A 24,133-nucleotide genomic window follows, 5' to 3' on the forward strand; every position below is an offset into this window, starting at 1 on the left:
ATATAATATGATAAAATAAAATATAATATAATATAATATAATATAATATAATATTATATAATATAATACAAGATCATATAATTTAATACGATATGATATAATATAGACTTTATTATTCTCAATGAATAGAATGCATGTGTGCCACATGCTCCAAGATTACAGTAGCACAATATACAAGAGAGCACAGTAGAATAAAACAATTGAGTATTTGAATGTAGAAGCACATTTGTGCATCAAAAAGTAAAAGTACTTGCCATTGGGGGTGGCTGCAGCCCCCTCAGCACACCTACTACCAGCATCTTTGGTAGATTGTAGTAATTTGGTAGATTATAGTAATTTACTTTAATGAATCATTTGATTTGTCATGTGTCTGTCTGATTTTAAATGCTATTGCATTATTTTACTTGTTGTCTTAGACGTATTCATGTTTTTATTATTACTTAGTAACATCATTTTTTTTCTATCATGTATACTACGCCACCCTTCTACTTCAGCTGAGTGAAACCAAAGCACATTTTAAGAAACATGGACTCTTCATACACAGTCTGTCACAGAAAACAGAGGAGAGAGAACTGAACAGAATATGTAGTTGAACCTTTATTGTGCAGACTTTTACTTTAACATGTTTCACTGAGAATAAAGACTAAGTGGGTAGACACAGTGGTAAGGTACTCTGAAGAAAGCATGTGGCATTAACTATGTCAGTGTGATGGGTTCACTAACACACCAGTGGGTCAATAAACAGTTTCATCAATCAGTTCCTCTTCGTACATTCACATCCTGCAAAGCAATAAGATGGCAAAAAGCCCCTTTCCTCACAGACAACATAATACTTAATGACACACTGTATTCACAGACAATGCAAATAACTGAATTTACATTTTTATATTGTATAAACTGTTCATCATTCACAGAATCTACATTAAACAACAGTGGAGCAGTGAGTAGTGAAAATATTTCCTTCATCAAAAGGTCATTTTACCCATAAAAAACACATACCAGCAGTCAAATCAAAACCAGTGAGGGTTCCAAGGCCATAATGAGCCCAGTCGCTATCGTATTTAAAGAAGCATCTTTATGGCCCTTTAAACACCTAATGAACTTCTGTTTACATATTTTATTTAAATATAAACTTACTGTATATAAATAGCCTTCTAAACTGACACTGTTTTGCCTTCACTCAAACGACCAACAAGCCACTCTTCCTTCATTCTCACAACTTCTGAATATCTCAAAGAAAGACAAAAGATAAAGTTAAGAAAAATAGAAATAACAATTTGTACATTTTTTTTTTTGCAAGTCAGGAAGACAGCCTAAGGGCTGGTCTCTTTCATTAGCATCGGGCAACTGTCATTTAGATCTGGGTCTGTTCATCGTCCTGTATTAAAACACTGCACTGACTGCAGTGCATACAAGCCTGAAAACACCTGATGACACTTCTCTTTCAGCCCAAAATGAAGATGTAGGTTTATTCTCCATATTCATGGGTCAGTCCTTGGATATTTATATGACTCACAATATACCTCAGTAGCACATGACACTGTTGAGGTCAAGTACATGTGGAGTAATCCACACGTCCATTATTATATTTGAGGTGGTTTTCTGTAACTTTTGCAATAACATTTCTAAAAACTGCTTGGTGAAAATAATGTTTTGATGATTTTCTTTTTTTAAATGATTTTTAAGGACAACTCTGAAACTTCTGTACTTTGAAAACAAATTTGGGACAGTATTTATGGCCATAATAGACATTCAATGTATTTACATGTATTGCACAGGAGCTTTAATTTTGTCTGTCTGTAAAAGCTGAGAATTGACTGTCGTCACACCTTCTCAAAGCTTCACTGTATTATACTGCTCATGCAAACTGAACTTTCCTACTTCCTCATATTAAAGGTATTCAACCTGCAAATTCATGTAACTCAGTATTATTATAACTTTAAGTGACAAGTATTAGACCAGGCCAACATTTTCATTTTGGGCTGAATTATTACTTTAAAGGTTCAGTGTGTACGATTTAGGCGAAAGGGATTTATTGGCAGAAATTAAATATAAAATGATCCTTGTGACGTTTTCTCTAAAATGAAGTTATATTTAAATACTTTATATTTACATCAGGAGCGGGTCCTCTCTATGGAGGCTGCCATGTTTTTTACAGGAGCCCAAACTGGACAAACTAAACACCTGAAGGCTACTACAGGTTCAGAAGGGGAGGGTGAGGTGAGGGGTATTCAGCTGCAACATGCAACTTCACCACTAGATGTCACTCAATTCTACACACTGAACCTTTAAGACTCAGTGTATATGACATTATGTCTTTGCACTACAAAGTTTGTCAGAATATCCACATGTTGATTATGTAATGTTTCACTGCTGTGGCTAATGTCAAACACACACTGGCACAGTAAAGCACACTTGTGCCAAGAAACAATGGTTCCCTTTAATAGAGCAGACTGGTACTGAGAGAGACTAGCATGCAGACTGGTGAGATGTCAGGTTGGGGTGATAATCATTGTGTCGCAGGGGTCCCATGTTTCCCATGATTCCCCTGAAGGCGTGACAGTGGTGAAACTTCTCCTGCCCCACGTTAGATGTGTGGTGCCGATCTGTCGTTTGTTACCGTTGGCCTCAGCTGGACCGTGGCGAATGGATTCCCTCCCCTGCAGGAAGAAAATAATCAGAAATCACTTTGAATTCACAATGGAGCGATCACCAATCGACTCACACACACTGAGCTGTGACCTGTGAGTTTGTGTTGGCTGTGTTAGGTCACTCACCCTAGAAAAGGAGCCTTCGCAGTCCCATTGACTAAAGACACCTGTTGTCAAAAACACAGAAGAAAAGACCCATGAAGTTCCAGGACACACACTTTCAGGGACATACCACCACAAACCAGAGTCCCCAACAAACCTGCACCCTCCCTTCAGCTGTGAAAAAAGGAATTGTTGTCTGACTGGTTTGATTAGATTTCTCATCAACACTTGTCCCCCGCCCGCCCTCCCTCCTTCGTAATCCGCAGAGTTTTGGCACATACTTCAGCTACAACTTCAGACCTCACAGAGTATGGAATCTAGATGATCTAGAAATGCCGGCAAGTGACACACTCCTCTTTTTTTATCACCTGATGACGGAGATAATGTTCTCATCTCCGCAGAGTCAAGTGAGCATAGGGGACAATAAAGTTGAGGAATATAAATAACTTGAGTTAAATGCCCTGATGGGATACCGAAGCCACATATTTGCTCACAAATGCTGTAAAATGTTTTTAGAGTTGCAGAAGCTCATAAATTTGTCAGAGTAACTCTCATCAAACCCTAGAGTTTGTTGTTTGGTATGATGCTTTCATTTTAGATGAGATACATATCATTTATTATACATTGCTACGGAGCTTATCAGGAAGGTTTAGAATGCAAATGACTAATTGCACATAAACATGCACTATCCAACTCTTCCAGCAGAGAGCAATGAAGAGCCAAAAGTCACAGTCTGGATCATGAAACTTTTATTCTCTGGACTCAGCCTTTCAGGCCGAAAATCATCTGGGGTTGCTTTCTATCGATGAGGCAAAAACTACAGGACAGATTACCATGAAACTTAGTGGAAGGTTTTGGTACGTGTCAGACACAAACCCATTCAATTTTTGTGTGGCTCCAGATCAGGGATCCGAGGATAATTTATGGATCTTGATGGAAAAAAAAAATCAGACATGTTTCTGGGACTAATAATTATGATTGTGATCTAGTGGATTTAAATGTGATTTCAGATGGGGGCCTTGGTGGAAGCATCTATTGAGTTCCATTCATTTAAATCTCAGCTTCTGTTAATTTCCTGATTGTAAAGTACTCCAAATATTACTAAGGATATTTTTTTATCCCAAAATAAAATCTCCTACAAATTCAAACTTTCCTTAAGCATTCTATACCACAAATACACAGATCACAGCTTGTCCTGGAGACAATGTTGATTGAAAAGTACATTTTGATGCTCCAGTTTGTTATTCCACGTAGGCTGCACAGTGTGAGGGAACTAAATTAAATGTCAAAAAAGTTCATCTAGTCCTGCAAACTAATTTAATCAGTGTTTGGGGTTATTCATGAACTAGAGTAAGAGACAAGAGGTGTCATGTCATGGTGAAGCCCTGAGGCAGCAGATATAAAGGACACTGATTACAGACAGAGCAGCGAGGAAGGTGATGATGAGGAAGAAAGAAGAGCGCCTGGGCTTGCCTGTTGGCAGGACAGCCACTAGCTCATTTTCAATCAGCTGACACAGTGCAGGCACAAAATGAAATTGTGTTCATACCCTCTTGTCCTCTGTGACTCTGTCCTCAACAAATCTCTCGCTCCTGAATAAAACTTGGCTATGAGCATTTTTCCTCACCGTCAACAAAGACTATGAACCTGTTGCCAAAAATGAAAATACATATCTGAAAAGGCTCCTGTATACTTTTGGGAAATAATCGCCTGGATGAATGAAGTGTATTTACTCAAATGGGTTGGAGGAATTGAGGTGTGTTTCTGCTTGTGATGTGTTTTCAGGGTGTGGAGGTGATGAGTATGAATCAAGGAGATGTTGATAAGATGTGATGGCATTTCGTGGCATGGGCGTGGAGTCTGCAGCGACTTAGGTAAGGCAATAAAGACATCCTGTCGGGAAATGTACGACCTTTTCTACAACATGTGATGGCCCATTTAAATAGAAACTCAAACATGGCAGCAACCCAACACAAACAAAGTCCTTCACTGTGGCAACCAGGGCCATGGTGCCTGGCCTGCAGGCACATCAACTACAGCTGTTAAATAAAGACACTTGTGCCTTGATTTAAAGGTACAGTGTGTAGAATTCTGTGATATGTAGTATTGAAATTGCATGTTGCAGCTGAACACCCCCTCATCTCTCCTTCCAAACATGAAAAAGAACCTCAAAAACTCAAAAGGTGTTTAGTTTGTCCAGTTTGAACTAATGTAAAAAACATTGCAGCCTCTGTAGAGAGGGTCCCCTCGATGTAAATACAAAGTATTTAAATATAAAGGGCCTTTTCTTGGGTAAAGAAAACTACAATTCATACAATTTAGATGAAACAAACTAGCGAAAACATTATGAGGATTATTCTACATTAACTTTCTGCCAATAGTTCTCTTTCACCTAAATCTTGCACACTGGACCTTCAATACTACGTCGACACTTTTTACCATACCTTAATATTAGCATAAAAACGTATTAGCTAGTCATAGTATAAGGGGTATTAGAGTTACATATGTTTAACAGTGACACATTAAACTGCAGTAACGGATTTTTGTGGGCAGCAGAAATAAGATGTGAATGCTAAGCCAACATGAACCTCGACTTTAAGCTCTGTTTTTAGTCTCCACAAAATCCTGAGGGTTTATTTTGGCTTTAGAGTCACTAAACAACCCGATAAGTTTACTCGCCAACTAGCTGTGCTGCATTTGAGAGTGTTTTTCCTGAACCACTCCCTGCTCGGACCGATGGCAGTCAACCAAAATAGTGCAGCTTCCGGGACAAAAACAATAAGCTGCAAGACACTGGAAAATGAGCCCATGTGAGAAATGACTAGAAGATTGTCAGGATACACAGCAAATGAGTGGGCATGTTGATGACGTTTCTAACATGCCACAGATGCAAAACTAAAAAAAACTAAGAGGAGCCATAACACCCCTCGCCTGAACGCTCAAAGAATATCTGACCAAAGATTCTCCTGCTGCGCTCTTCACATGTGAAAGTAAAACTCTGGAGATAGTTCAGGCCCTAGAATGCAGACATCTTCTGGAGTTCATGTCAGAAAACGACTTGTGTTACATGATCAAACCCCAACATGGAATCAGTGTTAAAGACCAGTCTCTTCAGGAGTTCTGGGCTTTCTTTGAAGACGTTTCTAGTGTACCATGTAATATTTTTTGGTAAACTGCACCCGTACCATTTTATTTGATAATTATCTATATCAAAGAAAACCAGAGATATCAGGGACATAATCTAATGGTGCTCTCTGCTTTTCAGTTTCAATTTTGTTCTTTACCCACATTATAACTCTGCCTTTCACTCATTCTTTCCCATTGTAGCCTACCTTATTATAATCATCAACATTTATAAAATGATGTGTTTTCCAGTTGAAAAACAGGTTAATTAAATCCACAGCAGGTTTGGGTTGTGCTCATGCAGGTGCCGGCACTAACCGTGTTCTGTGGTGAGGGCGTTGAGGGGACCACTGGGCTGGGGGGGTCGTCACTGTAGTCTGGTGGTGGAATCAACACCAGATCTTCCTCTGGCAGACTGGCCACACTCAGACTATGCACTGGCGTACTCAGATTGCTGCAAATACATAGGAAATAACGGTTCAGCTCACGATACACCTCCTGTAATCACATTGATTGTGTATTGATTCACTTCCTGGCACGCTGTCATGTTTTCTTACCTATTTGATAACACTGGCTCAGTGCAGGGTCTGCAGTAAGATGAGGGAAACCAGCCCCGCCTAATAAAAAAAGAGAAACACAACTATGTCAAAAACATCATAAATCATTTGAAACGCTCCTATAAATTAGAGTCCATGCTACAAATGACCTAAAACTCCTTATAATTACAGAAAGTGTGTGTTCCCCTCATAATGTACTTTTCGGTTGAGGAGACCACCACTTTAAACCTTTTCATGGTTTACAGTAACTCTGAAACAACAGCAATACACAAACAGCCATAGAAAAAATGAGACCTAAAGTTTCTGATTGCTGTCTTTCACAATGTTGGTCAAATGCATGAATGTTAGACCTATAATTGGCCCCCTTTTAATTTTTTTAGACAAATCCTAGATCCACTGTTGATGATATCGTAATCTGTCCAATAATAAGATGAATGCCTCTTTTGAATTATGTCCATTCATTCAATAATTAAATACAAGAGACTGCAAGAGATCAGCTTATCCAAGGGCAACAGCTGACACTCACTGCGACAGACACCAAATAGATCCACAAATCCGACATTAGATATATAAACAGACAGAGATTTTCTTCACTGAGACTCAGAATTTGTCGAACGAGATGGTTTATCAGACCGGTGTCGTGGTTTTGTTGCTAAGAAACAGAATGTACTGTGATTTACCCTCAACATGTTGTCTTCCAGATAAACTGCACTAAAACCACTCTGCCTCAAAAGACCGCTGTATGACACACACAGACACAATGGGGGAGCAGATGCGTTGATTTGTTTGTGAAAATGAAAGATGTTCTACACGAGCGCTGTGAGCACGCCGCAATCCTTTCGGCTAAATTCTGAGGCCTAATCGATCTACTGAGGAGGTGGCTGTAATTACTCAGACCACTTTAGGGACTCATAATGCAGCAGTTACATATGCACAGATGACTTGTGTATATATATACTGTGTACCAATGAGGGAAAAATGTTTCCATGTGCAAAAACAAATTCCTCCATGCACAAGTAGACATATATATATATACATGTTAAACCTGATCATTTGAGCAAATAAGAAACAGACATGTCTGCTTGTGCAGGGAGGTATTTGTTTTTGCACATGGACATTTTTTTTCCCTCATTGGTGTGTATGTGTGTGTGTACCTGGATTTCTTTGCATGCTGTGTTGTTAGGCAGAGAGAGAGACAGAGAGAGAGAGAGAGAGAGAGAGAGTTCAAGCTTTATGACTGTCATGTTGAACATTCCTGACATAGTCTGTGTTTCCATGCACGGTGTATTAGTAAAGCAAAATATTAAGGAACACAAAGCAGAAACCCGTACTGCCACCTTAGTTATGTGAAAAACGCCTGTGTCAGAGCAGCTGCATTTGCTGGGATGAGAGCACACCTCCTGTTCTGGGTGTGCCAATGCTCGTATTTAGATCAAGTATGTGAGGGAGGGACTCCACAAACACACTTTCTATTTTCATTGTTGGTTCAAGTCAAAAAAAGAAATTCCATATATCCCAGCCATTTCTTATAACTATCATATAACAAATCACATGAGATTATCAAAACCAACATTGCGTTTGTGTTTGTCTCATTAATTTCCAACTTCTACGGCCTCCTCTGTCCACGTGAGATTTGTAGACTACAAGAAAACCTCTGAGGCCCGACAGTCCCCTTATGAAACCACATTTAAATTCAGTAGATCCAGATTTTCTCAGAAAGTTTTACCAAATTCTAATGGGTTCTGCCTTGGGTCATGCCCCAAAACGTTAGAAATGGTGGGATGAATATAAAGATGAGTAATGCCTTATGGGTAATATCACAGAAATCGTCCTCACTTCATACTGCCATCCACACATCCCTGTAATATACAAATATGGAAGGGACATATGCAGTAAAAACTTACTGCGTTGTCTTCTCCAGCTCTCCATACAGCCAGCCGTCCTTCTCCTCGTGAAGGAGCACGGTGATCATGTCACCCTCGTCGAAGCTGAGGAGTGTGTCGTTGTTGCCCGACGTGTGAGGGAAGATGGTCCTGACCCGCTGTTTCCTGCCCACGTTGAGACCAGACGACATGGACACCGACCGGTGCATACTGTCCCCCCCAAGACTGCCCTGGTCTGGAGGCAGCAGAGGTTCATAGTAACATATTAGAGATGCAATCGTGTCAACGCTTGAAATTAAAGATGATTTACTTCATTTTTAAAAATTCAAGGGGAAAGAGCTTGTCAGGCTCTGAACAGAGCTAACAAAACACGACCACCACCATAGTCTCAAAAGGTCATTAATTATCTCTGCCATGGAGGTTTTGTTGTTTGGTAAGATTTGTTTTGCTTCTTCAACAATTGTGAGATGGAAGTGTTTCAAAACAATTGTTGATTTCTCAAAGATTAAATCATAGATCTTGAAAATCAGACAGAAAAAATGTAAATGCTTTTTTTTTGTGGATGTTTCAGAGCAGCTGTGTTTATACCTGAGTTGTGGTCTGAGGGGGAGGTGAGCAAAGATCTGGGCTCTGGGTTGAACATATTGGCGAGCGGACTTATTTGAGCCTTTAGCGGTGGTGCTGGAGGAGGAACCATTGACTCCACATTGTTCTGAGGAGAAAGCAAAGACGGGGATGTGTGATAGGAAAATGCACTAATATGAAAATATGAGCTGGCAACATTATCACAAACGCTTTGGCAGCGTGACCTCATTTGTTATGGAGGCAGTGATTTTAAATGGTCATTACTGTAATTAAAGCTTATCATCACCCTCCTACGCAGCAATAAATGGCTGTGGCCTGAAAATATTCGGTGCACTTTAACAGGAAGTGACAACATACACGTGTCATTATCCATGGCTGATAACCAGCTCATGATAACTAGCACTTTCCTCACAGCTACCTCCGTCTGATACGAGAGCCATCAGTCCCTTGGTAAGACTCAAACCTCCAGTAACATATCAAAGTTTGTCATCAAAAATAACAAGTCTCTTCTGAAGCTACTGCTTTTCTCACAGAGGAACAATTTGAGTGCCAGTTTCAACACAATTCCATACGTGACCAGCCAAAGCGCACCCTGTTGTTGTGTTCAACCAGCGGCGATTGTACTGGAGTCGGGGAGAGCCCCTCAATCATGGTCGCCACCGTGTCCGGCACCTTGGTGATGTCGCTGCACTTTTCCTGCCAGGTGGGGAGCTTCGTGGACAGTATATCTTTGGCCTGGAAAACACCAGAGAAAAAGCGAGAGGTTAGAAAGCAGGAGTTTGACAACACACACTGGAGGGTAGGGGGTCCTGGTTGCGGGGGACTGCTCATCTCTGTCCGCGCTTACTTTCTCGTAGAAGTTGCTGATCTGATAGGAGAACATGCAGTGTTTGTCTGCCAGGAAACAGAAGCGTCTCTTTTCTTCCAGCAAGGCCTCTCTGCAGCCTTCAGCGATGAACTTCTGCATGTCCGTCTGGCGTGACGAGATGGTCTCCATAAACTGCAGACAGGGACACAGGGCAGCAGGGAGGTCAGGGTACGGGATTAATAACTAGCCAGTAAACAAGGGATGACTTACATGTGCACCTTACTGAATCAGGGATTGTGCATAGATGGTTATACATATAAATGGACTCTCTGCGTAAATTGTGGCCCCTTCATTGCCCCTGATTTAGGAAAACCCTTGATGCACCAAATTTCTCCTATTTTCCCCAGGTTGTCATGGTAACAGTAAAGCAGCCTGTCTCTAGGGGCTCTGTCAGAGACCCTCTTCTGCTCTCTGCCCTGTCAGACGCTGAATCCAAGCTCTTCAGTTTCCCTGGCAAACAATCAACCAGGCTCTCAGCGAGAGGTGGGAGGGCAGACAGAAGATTATTAGAACGCTGAGCTGTTAGCCCTGCAGTTCACTGGTGTCCTTTTTATCAGATAATGAAATGTCACTCCTCGGGCACCTGGTTCTGACCGGTTAAGATGACTTATTGAATCGTATGGATGTGTTTTAATAGGTGCTATTGAAGTGCAAGGGCAAACTTGAAACTTAATTGAGATTTTGGCAGAAATGAAAAAAGAAACCGAGGAAGCCAAGAAGCCACAACAACGCTTTTACAATCTGCGATAACTTATCGGCTTTTCAATTTAAAGCTTTGTTAAATAATTCACCCGAAAGGAGCCGAGGCTTACGCACTGTCCGTCATCACGTGAGGCTGTAAAAACAGTGGAACAAATTAAAACTGGAGACAGGAGGGAGTGATTACTCACACTGTGCCGTCCCTCCTTTATCTCAGCACACTGATTTACAAAGTTAAAGCTTGTCAGTAGTGCAAGGCAACAACAATGTGCAACACACTTCATTTGGGAGGAACTATGTGGCATAAAGAGAAACGAGTCAAGCGAAGCCATGTCAATACTGACAAGTTCAACTTTTAAGTCTTCTATTCTCTCTTCACTGAACGATAAAATTTGGTTTGACCCTTTCAGTCTTTGTTGTTACTCCTACTAGGAGTATATTCCTTAATTTAGTTTTGCTTTTCTATACTTGACTTGATTAATAGGTCACATGACTAATCAATGAACCGACAATATCAAATCAGAAAACCAGAATCACCCTCAAACAACATCGAGATGGTAGACAAGAGAACAGTTCAATCTTTACCTTTATTTATTTAAATTCAATTTTATTGTATCATTTAATACTTGCATCTTAATTTACTGCAGTTTGCTGAGTTATAATGATCCTATTATATGATGTGCAAAAACACCTTTGATGGTTTCACTCACTTTTAATCTGACATCTCGTCCCTGTGTGAAAATATATGAAGACACTTGGAAGTATATAGTATATATATCTGTCCTCACTGACGTGATCCCTGTACATAATATTACACCACAACTAGAATGAAAAAACCTGAAATTTCAGTCCCCTGTGACACTTCCTCCTTCGTGTTGCCAAGTGAATATTATGAGAACTCCCTTGGCCACCCCATCACATCAGTTGCACACTCGTCCTACTCTTCTCACAAGCATCAGCACATGGACATGTAGCAGCGGCTTGCTTGAAAAGCCATGCCAAGTGCACACCGTGCTTTGAAGGCAAAAGGAAGGTTGGAGTTTTGTTTCAGTCTCACCTCGTTCTCTCTGATCGTGTATTTGGAAGAGTGCTTTCCCTGGCTTTTCCTCCTCAGCTTCTTCAGGTCTGTCTGAGAGCGCTCCAGAGTGTCCTGCTTCAGCTTGTGCTCTGACTGGTAACGCTTGAAGGTGGCCTACGTGACACATTTGACAAGAGACGTTTTAGAAAAAGGAAAAGGAAGATCGATCAATCGAATCTGTATTTGTATAGAGCCAGGGCACACCCTGGACAGGTCGCCAGTGTAGCAGAGGGCCGACACACCAAGACAATTTCATTCTCAATCAATTTAGAGTCTTCAATTCACTTACGCTGCATGTCTGTCGGAGGGAGCCAGAGTACCCTGAATCAGGATTCAAACTAGGAACCTTCTTCCTGTGAGGCTAGTGCTAGTCACTGCTCCATGAAATGTTTGTATAAAAACTGTCATAAGTAGAGGGAGGATGGGTTGCACTGAAGAATACAGGTCTGCAGTTCATGGTGACACTTACATTCATGTATTTCACATCCATCTCTGTTTTCTTCTCCAGCTCGACGATTATCTCATTGTGAAACCTCTTGAACTGCAGAGAGAAAACACACACACACATATATATGTTGCACCTTGCATCATCGAGCATACACGCTGCCCTAAACCCAATGTGCAGTTCTGTCATGTGCCCTGTTATGATAAGAGAGGAGAGACCTGGTGGAACGTATAATTGTTTGTTGGGAGAGGATGAGATTCCAGCAGCAGTGAAGACTTATCAGCCAGTTAAGGTTAAAGATTTACATTTCCCTCTCACAGATAAATTACACTCTGCCCGGGACTTTTCAGAAGGAAAGCTAAGAAAGAGGGAGCTAAAAGACTTTATCTGCATGTTTCAAAGTTTTCTTGAGTGGTGAGTTTCAGTTTTAGCCACGTTTGACTTAAATTTAGTACATTTCATTCACAAATATCTGAAGCATTTCACCCTGAGGCAGCAGTTGTCAGGAATGACTCTGTTGCTAATCCACTCTCGTCAAACTTTCTTTAACATGTCGTCACGACAATTTCAACCTCGCAAAAATGAAGGGAATGAAAAAGGTTGTGGAGGTTACATGTCTGCGGAGGATAGAGTGTAACAAACGGCCAATCTATGTCTATTTTGCAAAGATAAGCAGAGCACTGATGGTCACAGAGTATGTTGAGGAATGACAATCAGTCACCAGAGGCCCAACAGGCGAGCTGTCAAATTCACTTTGTGACCTATTTGCTCTTTTTATCCTTCAGGTCTATTTTCATGCTTTTATTTTTCTGATTAGGAGCACAGATGAAGGGAGAGCAAGTTGGTCCAAAACCTACAATCCTTAAGTCCATCTCTCAATATTATCCCCTCAGCCTTAGACACATTTACATGGACCTGATTAAAATATATTAACAGCATTGTCTCTACTGAAGATGCTAATTCTTTAAAAACATAAATAAGCCAATAGTTTAATTTTCTAAAAAAGGTTAAATCATTTTCCAAAGCAACGGGGGATTAGTTTATATCATACCTTACTCAAACATCAGTGTGGTGGAACTGTTGGAAAGTATTTTCAGCTACAGCATAGGATGATGTGTGTGAGTGGGATCGACTCAATATAAACAACTGTGCAGATTCAAATGAACGTCACTGTGAGACTGATTTGTTTTTTGAACGGGAAATTCTGCACAGAAAATACTTGTTAAGATGAATTATTGTGACACTATTGTTTCCCTGATTCTTTATTATATAATTTTATTCTACTCAGCTTTTTGGTCGTCCTGCAGACTTGAAACGATTACAAACAAAAATGTAGAATATAACTCATCATTGACATTTGAAGGTACTTACATTCTCGTCAAGTTCATTATGAAGCTTCCTTTGGGTCTCTGCAATCTCCATGAGAACAACACCTAAAAAAACAAGAGCAACTTTTAGCATTGGAAGATCATTACAAAGAAAGAGAAACTTGATGAGACTGTATGATTCTGTGGATTTGTGCTGTGACCAGGCTAAAGAGGAGTTTTTAAGTCAGAGTGTGACACTAAATTATGCTTCCTTACATAGACTGTATATAAAGATGGAAGACATGACAGCTCACTAAAAGTGAATCCAAAATGTCTAAATCGCCGCCTGGAGTTAAACATGATGATTGACAGCTGAGATTTCCTGTATACACGCAATCTTGTTTTTCATCAAGCCTTACATTTATCTTTACAGCCCACATTTTACAGATGACTTATCTCCTCTCAATATTTAAAGAGCTGTCAATAAGTAATCTCTATGAAAGGTTCTGTTATTGTGCGGTCAGATACAGAACAGTCTCCATTCACGGACAGGCTCCACTGTAGATAGAGCAGCATATGACATGAGACAATGGAAGTGAGTCAATACTGTAAACAGAGGTGGACAATCATAGGTAAGCAGTTTATAGTGCTACCTCAGTCACAATGGGGTGACATCTAGACTGGAGGTTTACTATAGGACACGGTGTTCTAGTGAAACCTGTTATAACAGTATGGAACAACTCATCTGGTCATGTGATAGTATCATAATAAGGGAGAGGTGTGAATGTGAGAAACCTACATGGTTTTCATCAACTTCTGCACAGGTGCCAGGTTTTACGTCTTTTAAATTTGATCTTCCGTCCTAAACATGAACTCCTCTGCCCTCACACACATTTGACCCAAAACCAGACATTCCTCCCCACACGCCTCCACTCAAAGCAAACAAACGTAAAAAACCCTGCGGCACAGAGGTGCACTTCTGTGATCCAGCAGGCAGCGTCCAGCTACAACAACATTGCCCTCTGAAGGTCACCAGAACGTACTGGTAAATGCTGCCTTTGTCCCTCGGCAGAGAGGGGTGGCGCTGGACGCTGGGGCTGTTTGTACAGCCCCAACAACGGGCCACGTGCCGTGGAGGATTGAGGCTGAGGATTTCTGGGAGGGTGTTCAAAGAGGCTGTTGTACACCTGCAGGTTTCACCTTTTGGGTTAATAAGGTGTGAACACATGCCTGAGGGAGACTACAGAAAGCTTTACCGTTTTGGATGAATATGGACTGTGACGTGCATGAATCTGTCATAGGAACAAGTGAAGAAGGGGAGTTGAGATGAGAGCCTGCTGGTTTTAAATCCATGGAAATAAAAGTTTAAAAAAAATATTTCTATCTCTAGTTAGAATAAAAGTACCCACAAAAGACGTACCTGGTTACACAACTTGTTTAGAATGTCTACCAGTTCAACCACCCTGGGCAGCCTTTCCTCCGTTTATCTTATCTTCCATGTCGCTCTTTTACCAGCAATTAGAGAAGTGCCAAGATAACATAAAGTGTATTGTGTATGTAGATACCATGACTTACATTGAGAAAGTGAACTTTGACCATTAAAACACAAGTTGCTGACTGGTGGGTGTTTTAAACTCAGCTGATATGACGACAAACGACATGGGGGAAAAAACCCTAAGCTCCCAGAGAAGGGTAAAAAAAAAAGCATAAATAAATACAATATAAAAAGAGATATTCTTTGGTTTTTGTGATAAACAAGCTGTTTGAAAGAAACTGTTCCTGTTCAGAGCATTCATTTGTTCATTTGTTCACCAACTGTATTAAATGCCTGTTTTACAAGACAATTGATAGCACAGAGGGCAACGCCTTTTACATTCCCAACAGGTGACATGATTTATGAGCTGGCAGTGCCCTTCGCCATCCCCTGCTTATCTGGTGTTGGGTGAGGGAGTTGTACAATATGTGGTGACGTTGGCAAAGCAAACACAAGCGGCTGACCTGCTGGCAGCTTTTCTCCGGCTCACCTTTATTTCATTTCTTTATCGTCAGTGCTGAACTCAGCACCGGCCGTTGGTCATCATCTTCTTGCACGCTCGTGCATCAGTGGGCTTGTACGTGCAGGTTTAAAGTGAGTGGGATGAAATGCAGCCATCTATGTGACTCAGGTGCAGGTGGTGAAAGACCAAGTTTGGTGGCTGCTGTAGACAAGCTACTCCTGCCTTGTATTCGTAATGGTGTTACTGTGACTGATGGTAATGGCCTCATGGTGGAAACACAAAATAGTTACGGTGATTAAACTCCATTAGGACAAGGATAGCACCTTCTTAGTAACGCCTCTGTCATCCATTGAGGGGAAATCCAGTCATCTTAATTTACAACCACACCTTGTTTAAACAAACTGGATCTCACAACTCCTAGAATTAGGGAATATTTTCAAAACTCTTTCAACAACCACAAGCAACAACCTACATACATCCCGATAAGACTGAGAGCTCCAGATCAGATAATATTGTACCTGTAGTTTTCCTTTTTTTGGTCAACTTCAATTTCCAGAGTCAAGAAGTAACTCTGACACTGCTTTGAGGCCAGCATTCGTTGCACACATGGAAACAAAGGGACTACCAGGTGTGCAATAATTCATTTCTGGAAAATAAATGTACAGCAACACACTGTAGCTGCACACTGCAGGCTCTGTGTTTACTGCAGAACACACAAAAATTTGCATTCAGTTTTGAGTTTGCATGAAATACACAATCACTACTTCCCCTACAATGCTCAAAACAGACTCACACTGACAATATTCTGAACAGGCACACACCATAACTTGCAAACACTGATGTGAATCTCGTATTTACATTATCCACAATTTGCGTGTAATTTGCGTCAAATTGTTATCTTTGCTCACCAGGAAATACAGAATTTCACAGGCAGATGTCTGAAAATACATGTGGTGAACATCAATATGTTTATAAATTAACAAAATAGTGACCCCAAACTATCGAAATATATGGGACGGGGGCTAATGTCCATTATTATGCCCAACATTAGTATGGGTCCCACACATAGTGTTATAGGAACATTCATCAACACTTTGATGACAACTAAAACACCTATTCATGCCATATGATTGAAAGCTTGGGAATGGAACAAGTTAATATAGTTTATAGTTCCGAAAGTTGACAGTGATTTGAGCATTGACTCTCATTTAGCATGTGGACTATGTTTGCAACAGATCAATAGCACCGACAGGTCCCTTAACACCGAGTGATGACCTGCCATTACACACAGCACATAACTTTTTTTTATTATATGAACAGGTTACTGCAATAAATCTTTACTTAGCCGACATGTTTCAGCAAACTGAGGGCAGACCTCAGAGAAAACTACATGTTTGGTGTTTTCAAAGACAGCGATTTCCAGTAAATACTGAAACCTGTAATATCTCGTGATGCTGAATGTTCAAGAAGAATCACAGGATATTATTGTAAAATGACTGGAGTGTTACAAGGTTGTAGAGGCTCCCACTTCACGCTATATTGAGCAGTAAGCCTGTGGTACTTTCAGGAAACTACCGGTGGACTGTGGAGCCTTTAGTTTAATGGTAAGTGCAGAACGAACAATGGTGTTTGAGGTCTGGGATCATTAGAGAGTTGTGGAGCGTGACGGCAGAAAGAAGAATCATAACTTCCGTCCCTTTTTATTTGACCTTTTTCCAGTCTCAACAACAGTCTTGTTTGGGACAACAAATGTGTTTGTGTAGTTGATGTAAGACACACACACATACGCCGATGCACACAATTTGGGGTGCATCTAAAGTCAAACATCGATGTCGTTGCATATTTCTGCCTTATGAATGAGATATCTTGGAAATATCTTGAGGGAATCTTTTCAAATTTGGCACAAATGTTCACTTATCACAGATGATCTGATTTGATTTGGGAGGTCAAAGGTCAAGACCACGGTGGCCTCACAAGTCTGCCTTTCAGTGGGCAAACGTCAATGTGACCTCATGAGTCCTGAAAAAGATGCACGTATACTGAAACTACACTGGCTGGCAGAGATACGCACACTATTGCATTGAAATTCTAGTTTTCAAACAGACGTACGTAATTGTCCCTGCTTCCCTGGTGCCGCTGATGTCTGTACTTTAAGGCCCATCATGTGCAAATAAAAGTGGTTTGTATCTACAGAGTAAATACTCCTGTAAAATAGACACACACAGACAACAACAACTTCAACCTCCCTTCAGAAGAAATTACTGCTCTCAAAAACAAATCCCAGTTAAAGTGGCTATCAGCGGGAAACACTCTGTTCTGAATCCTCCTTCTCCATGGACAATAAAAAAAAACTATTTCACCATTCCTCACGCTGTCAGTATACTTAAATATTTCAACAACAAAAAAACTATTTTGACTGAAGCTTGACAAACAGCTCAGAGAAAAGGTGGAAGGGGTGGGGTCCGTTTTATTCATTTCAGTTTTTAATCTCCACACATCAGTCCTTCAATAGGCCTATACCTGCTTTTCACAGTGGAATAGTAACTCCCTGTGGAGTCCAGCACAGGAAGCTTCTAATTGTACACCCACTGAAACTGAAAAATACACAATCAGATGTAGAGCATAACAGCTACACGGCCACGGTACTGTACAATAGGTGGATAGCAATAAAATGCAATTCATTCACCGATGTAAAGCTATGATATCACAGATTTAAAGTGATGTGCCATACAACTTTTAATCAACCATGGCCGCTGTGGCTTTAAGTCAAGAATAATGTCACATTTAAATGTACAATATGTAACTTCAATTCTCAATCAAAACAATAACAATAGACCTAGTTCAATGACGTTGTGAGGCAGCGTGGGATTATGGGAGTTGTTTTCACTGCCTTTGCAGATGAAATGTACCTCACCTACCTAAGAGTTTTGTTCACATTAAGCAGTAAACATATATATATATCCATGCATATAAAGCATAACAACAGAAGTAGAGGGTAGCTGTAACATCAGCTAATTTGTAAGATAAGGATTGTCTACTGCTACTGATACTAATACTTAACATTTATCATTTTCAGGTATTGTTGGTACAACTACTAATTGGTACAACCATAAATCCTGTAAGAGTCAGTGTTTCCCTTATTTTCATGCAGTTCGAGCCTCAAAACGCGGACAGTTAAGAGGAGTCTGGTGAGGCAGATGGAGGAACAGGGGAAGAGCCTGGATCACTGGTCTGTGTCTGTCTGTCTGTTTGTTTAGCGTGTTTGCTGCTGCTCTCACTGCAGCGTGTGAGAGAATTCCCACCGTCTCCTTGTCGTCTATTCCAGCCCGTCAAGTAAAAGCTGCGAATCTGGCAGGTTGTGAGCTTATTTTACTAGAAGCCAATTTGAGACATTTCTTTATGACTTTTCCTTTCCACTTGTCCAAACTCTTTCAAAGTTAGGGGGGTGGTTATGAAGTTGTTTGCACCTTGTTCTTTGGTATGCAGTGAAAATGCAACCAGCCAACCGAAGAACATATTGTTTAATGAAGCGATGTACTGGCATTGTTAAGTGACAGGTGTGGTGTGACCTGACAAACTCAATCAACGTTTCATAACACATGGGTATGGAAAGCTTCGACAAATAAGAATAAGAACACTCAGTAGAGCACAAACTTCCGCCAAGGTCCCAACAATTTACTTAAAATCATCTAAATCAAGCTGCACCAATTTTCAGACAATCATAGATATCAGCTCCCTAAATTTGCCTGATTTTCTCAAGATCCATTAATAATTCCATGTGAAAATGGTGAAAACGTCTTTTCTTACAATGCTAAAGAAAATAAGCCGCACCCAAATTGAATGGTATCTTTCCTGATCCCTACCGCACCCTTCCACCAAGTCTCGTGGCAATCTGCTCTGTAGTTTTTGTGTAATCTTGTTCAAAAACAGACAACAAACAACCGGGTGAAAACATAACCTCCTTGGAGGTAATAATCTGGATTACAGATTTCCTTTAGCAGAGAAACTATTTCTATGACTGTTCATTTGCAGTGAGAGGGATTTCATGTCCAGGTGTCTGTCTGTAATAAAGCTTTTCTGAACAGATCTCATCTGTGTATCTAGATATCTCAGCCTGCTCGGTTGACATTTTATTCTAGCAAATGATGGATGTCTGAGAGTCTATAGCATAAAGAAATGTCCTTGTAGTTTCCTTCTCAGATAGACGCTGCTATAATTATCCACTCTGCTACAAAACTTTCAGAGGAATATCTTGATGAAACACTGCCCTGCGGCTTTCCTCACATCTTCGTTTACATTGGTACCGGATGTGCCAGACCCCCCCAGTCTTGGAAAACCTCTTCACCTATTCTGACGTTTCATCAAAATCTGTTTGACTTGGCAGTATTTCAAATGCCAACTGAAAGAAGAGAGCTCAGTCCAAAGTACAGATTGACGAGCCACAGGCTTTTTCTCAAAGCCGCGCATTCAAATGTCGGTAATATTCACTGCTGTCACCATTTTCCTTTAAAAGACAATGACAGGACATTATCTCTTCATTTTAAAATATCCTCCCTCTGACTCCTTGCCTGCATATCAACCTGATGATGACATGAGGCCATGCAGTTTGTTAAACCCCAATATGAAACAGAGCTAGTTAAATAATTTAATAGCACTGCATTGAGACCCCTGTTAGAATAATTAGAGATGAGTCATGGGATGAATGCAAAACAACATCTAAAACATGGTGACAGCCTCAGAGAGGAGAGGAAGCATGAAGTTCTGCTGCTGCTGTGTCATGAGGGTTCAGTCAGTGTTATTACCAGATGTGTGCTCTAGTGATTCCAGTATACTTCAGGATGTTTGATGAGAGGACCACTCTTGTGTCCATAGGAAACATGTTTGAGTTCAACTTTGGTGAACTTTGACCAACGGCATTCGCTTCACATACGTGTTTGTGACCGTGCCCTGGCGGAAATTCCCTTTTTGTTCCATGTGAACGCACCATAGGTGGGAACAGCTCACCTGGGTCAGTCCTACGTCAACAAACTTTACCGACCAGCACCTAAAAAATCTCACTAATTAACTGAGTTATTGTGTCGTTTGTATGAATCGACCTGCAGTAGTTTTACAAGAGATAATTGGCCGTGAGCAGTGACTTCTGGGAGTCTTGTCGAGTTTAACCTTCAAATTAGTCAAGAGATTTGTTGCTCTCTACAGATTGGTGTTTTTTTTGTCTTATCCAACCCTTGAGAAGATACAAAATGTCAAATTATTCTTTTTAAAAAAAAAATTGTTCTCTTGTTTTAAGTTGTTGGTGAATATAAAAGTTCTGCAATGTTAAAAAGCTGTAAGTTTGTGGTAAAACAAGCTCTGCTGCCTGTAAAGTTCTGGCAGCCCGCATCAGTAGTTCTGACTGATCTGCATCACTGTGATGTCATGTGACGTAACTTTTTCAGACGATACAGTTTGGATTTCTCTCACTGTCGGTAGATTTGACCAGGACACTCACCAAGTTCTCTGGAGACTGGCGACACCATGGCATTCTCCCCGATCTTTGACACTGCTTCAAAGTAGACCTTTCCGGAAAGAGTCATCGCTGCGAGAGGGAGAAACACAAACATCGTCAAGTTGCCCGCTGGTTAAAAATGAGTTTAAAAAGTTTAGAGGGGTGAAAACTTTGATTACCTGTGACGGATTTCTCATAGTTCTTCCCGAGGGTGACCAGGCTCCTCAGGCCTGGGTTGAACTGCTCCATTACATTCTGGGACAAAGAGCAGAGATAAAAATTTATGGAGGGGCTTCTCCTGAAATAATCAGCCTTTATTAGAAATAAGAATGCATTATGACACGTCACAGAAGGAAGAGCACAGGTATAAATGAAAAGTATTTACTGGAACTCCACTGTAGACATTTCCTCCTGTGACTAATCCAAATGTCTACTGTAATAGGGGCGCATTGAGCAACCTCACACAGCTTTGTAAGCCACTATGACTCTTTACATCTCCAATTTCTTCTCCTTCTTTTGTTTTTACAGGAGGGAGCTTAAAAGTCACGAGGGTCATTTAATGGGAGTGGGTGGAGAGAAAAAATACACACAAAAAACAAGTGCAAACGTTGGTGCTGTTGCTTCTATTAATATCACCATGAGAGAACAATAAAAACGTTCAGTTTTTAACTTGACCCTTACGCCTCCCTCCGAAGAGCCAAGTCCCACACAAAGTCACAGCTATTTGCAGCGTGGACCTCATCAAGCCCCCCGCCACACTTCTCGGCCCCCCCCACCCTCCCTCTCTTTTCTCTCACTTTCTATTGAAAGGCCTCAACAATCAAGTTCTGTTCACCTCCCCGTCTCTATTCCCCAGACACACCCTCGGCAGAACAATGAAGGAAGGGGCAGGTATGACTTTACATGCAGAGAGGAAAGCAGAGTGGAGGAGAGAGAGAGAGGAAAAAGGGAAATGTGGCTCCTTGTTTTCTCTCTCTCTTTCTATCTCTCTCTCTCGCAGGTGAAACTGTGGCACACTGTGTTATGAGTCTGTCTCACACACACACACACACACACACACACACACACACACACACACACACACACACACACACACACACTCTGTATTGACAAACCAGTGAGGACATTCCAATTCTGTACATGGAACTTATTTACATGTATTATATTCTATATTATCTATTTTCTCATGATCCTTTATTATCACAGTTTCTAAAGCACTTTGTAACATTGTTAAGAAAGTTGCAATATAAATAAAGTTTATCATTATTACTCACATTTAGGTTTAGAGCCAATAAGAGTAACACCATACAATACACTTTTTCAACTTCATAAAGTGGTGTCTCATATATTTCTTCTTTTTGTTGATATATTGGGACAGGAAATCCTCAACTTGAGTCCAACTCCACACACACACACACACACACACACACACAGACACACCTGTTTATCAAGTGTGAGATGCAGCAGCATAATCTTGATGAGATTAATCTGGGAGGACTAAACAGGATTAATCCCATGATCAACTGGCTGTTGATCTGGTTTCAGTGGATTGATTTGATTGTTATGTTTAAACTTGTGTCTCTCTAATCACACACGAGACAGACAGGAGGACTTTGATTTATATAGCTTCTAATAACAGGGTGTGTCCCTATTGTTGTTTTGTTGGAATTCCCAGGCTGTTATTAGACTTCATACATACTTCCTTTCCCTTGTAAACAACAAGTTCAGCAAGTTGCCCATACAGGTGATTCCCTGCAGTGTGACCGTAAGAATAACGTGTGTTTTATATGCAGAAGGTAATAAAAGGAAATAAAACCTGACTGGCCCCAATAAATGACAATAATCACACCTCTGTGATTTATTTAATGATCTGGGTGAAAATACAACAAGTGTGAATCACAACACAACAATAAAAAGCTGGTGCCCACACACGAACCATGCACTGCCTATCATCTAATCATCCTTCCATGATCGATGGATGAGTTCAGTTTGTGTGTCACTCACCTTGTACGTGCTTTCAGTGAGCTTGCTCACACCGTCTGGAGCCCGAGACATGTTGGCAGCTTGTTTCCCCGAGCCCAGAAATAAAACCAAAATCAAAACAGCTGTAAAAAAAAAAAAAGAAGGAACAATACAGGTGTACAGCTTCGTAGTCCAGGTGTTCACTTCAGTGCGAATAGTAAATCCCAGAGGTGGACCTGCTCCCTGTCTGCACCCTCACCCTCACTGAGCGCGTGAGGACAGAGAGACGCTCAGCAGCCGCGGGGGGAGGACGTCCCACTGACAGGAACAGCGAGAGAGAGAGAGAGAGAGAGAGAGAGAGAGAGAGAGGGAGAGGGAGCTCCTCGTGCAGAGGGAGGAGGAGGGGAGGATATGTCTGTGACGTCAGAGGAGGCGTTGCACTTAAAGTTTTGGTGCTTATGAGGGACACGTGCTTTTTCTTTCTTTTTACTTCATATTTTTTGTTATTATTGTTGTTGTTATTAATAATTTCTATTATTATTAGTCAGTTGGTGGGTTATTCAGTTAGATAGTTAAGCTTGATTTCCAAAAACTAAAAAGGCCTAAGTGACAAAGTACCTGCACAAAATACAATCAACACACTTTACTACCTTAGATTCATTAACTCATTAAAACACAGACATGCAGTGTTCCAGATAAGATAATGTGCCTTGTGTAAATTGTAAGTCAAGGCCATTATGATCACATGTTTTCAGTGAGTTAATCAAAACATAAAACTACGCAGAACATTACAAATATATCAATGATGATGATGATGATTATTATTATAAAACATATGAATATAGTTATAATAGTTTTAGTAATAACGATGTGTTTTGCACTGTATTTTGTAAATGGAAACTATGAATAGTTTAGTGATGTAAGAAAAGCTCTTTATTTAGTAGATAGAGAAAGAGTAGAATACTGTGAGCCATTATTACCAAAGTAGCTATAATCCAAAGTAGACCTAGTTTTAGTGCAGTAAAATATAACATGTGTGAGTATTAAATAGGTCAAATATGACATTGCATTAACTTCAAAAAATAAGATATATAAATCAAATAAAAATAAATAGATTTGCCTATGTACATTCAATTATAGACTTTTAATTCAACTGACTGATGGGTTTTCACTCAGTCATCATCACACATTGTACAATTAGAAAAGATGGAAGCTTAAACCTTTACAGGTAAATATAAATCTCTGAAGAGATTCGATTTTTGTATCGTATGTATCATTATTATCATATTTGTCTGCTTCATTTGACAACGTTAACCTTGTATTGGAGCCTGGTAATTTATAATTTAAAAATGTAGAAATAGTCACTTTAAGCTTCATGGCCTTGTGGT

General features: G+C 40.4%; 1 protein-coding gene across 1 annotated transcript; it reads right to left on the bottom strand.

Annotated features, from left to right (window-relative positions):
* Positions 1 to 584: 584 nt before the first annotated feature.
* Positions 585 to 23,092, bottom strand: baiap2l1a (BAR/IMD domain containing adaptor protein 2 like 1a). Its single transcript, XM_020082654.2, has 14 exons — positions 22,788 to 23,092; positions 20,963 to 21,038; positions 20,787 to 20,873; positions 13,363 to 13,424; positions 12,016 to 12,087; positions 11,526 to 11,660; positions 9,749 to 9,901; positions 9,493 to 9,636; positions 8,905 to 9,028; positions 8,338 to 8,551; positions 6,434 to 6,493; positions 6,195 to 6,330; positions 2,778 to 2,818; positions 585 to 2,660 (listed from the first exon to the last, which is right to left on the bottom strand). The coding sequence occupies exons 1-14, from the start codon at positions 22,836 to 22,838 to the stop codon at positions 2,588 to 2,590; spliced, it is 1,428 nt and encodes a 475-aa protein (XP_019938213.1). The 5' UTR covers positions 22,839 to 23,092; the 3' UTR covers positions 585 to 2,587.
* Positions 23,093 to 24,133: the final 1,041 nt, after the last annotated feature.

Source organism: Paralichthys olivaceus, chromosome 21 (assembly GCF_024713975.1).
Source record: "Paralichthys olivaceus isolate ysfri-2021 chromosome 21, ASM2471397v2, whole genome shotgun sequence".
NCBI classification, from domain to species: domain Eukaryota; kingdom Metazoa; phylum Chordata; class Actinopteri; order Pleuronectiformes; family Paralichthyidae; genus Paralichthys; species Paralichthys olivaceus.

What these genes read in the sequence shown, in the direction of transcription:
- baiap2l1a (XM_020082654.2), bottom strand. Translation starts at nt 22,838, where the DNA reads ATGTCTCGGGCTCCAGACGGTGTGAGCAAGCTCACTGAAAGCACGTAC. An exon ending in ACACGATCAGAGAGAACGAG is followed by an intron (nt 9,902 to 11,525) that starts GTGAGACTGAAA and finishes CCCTGTCTGCAG; the next exon opens with TTTATGGAGACCATCTCGTC. An exon ending in GCGAAGGCTCCTTTTCTAGG is followed by an intron (nt 2,661 to 2,777) that starts GTGAGTGACCTA and finishes TTCTTCCTGCAG; the next exon opens with GGGAGGGAATCCATTCGCCA.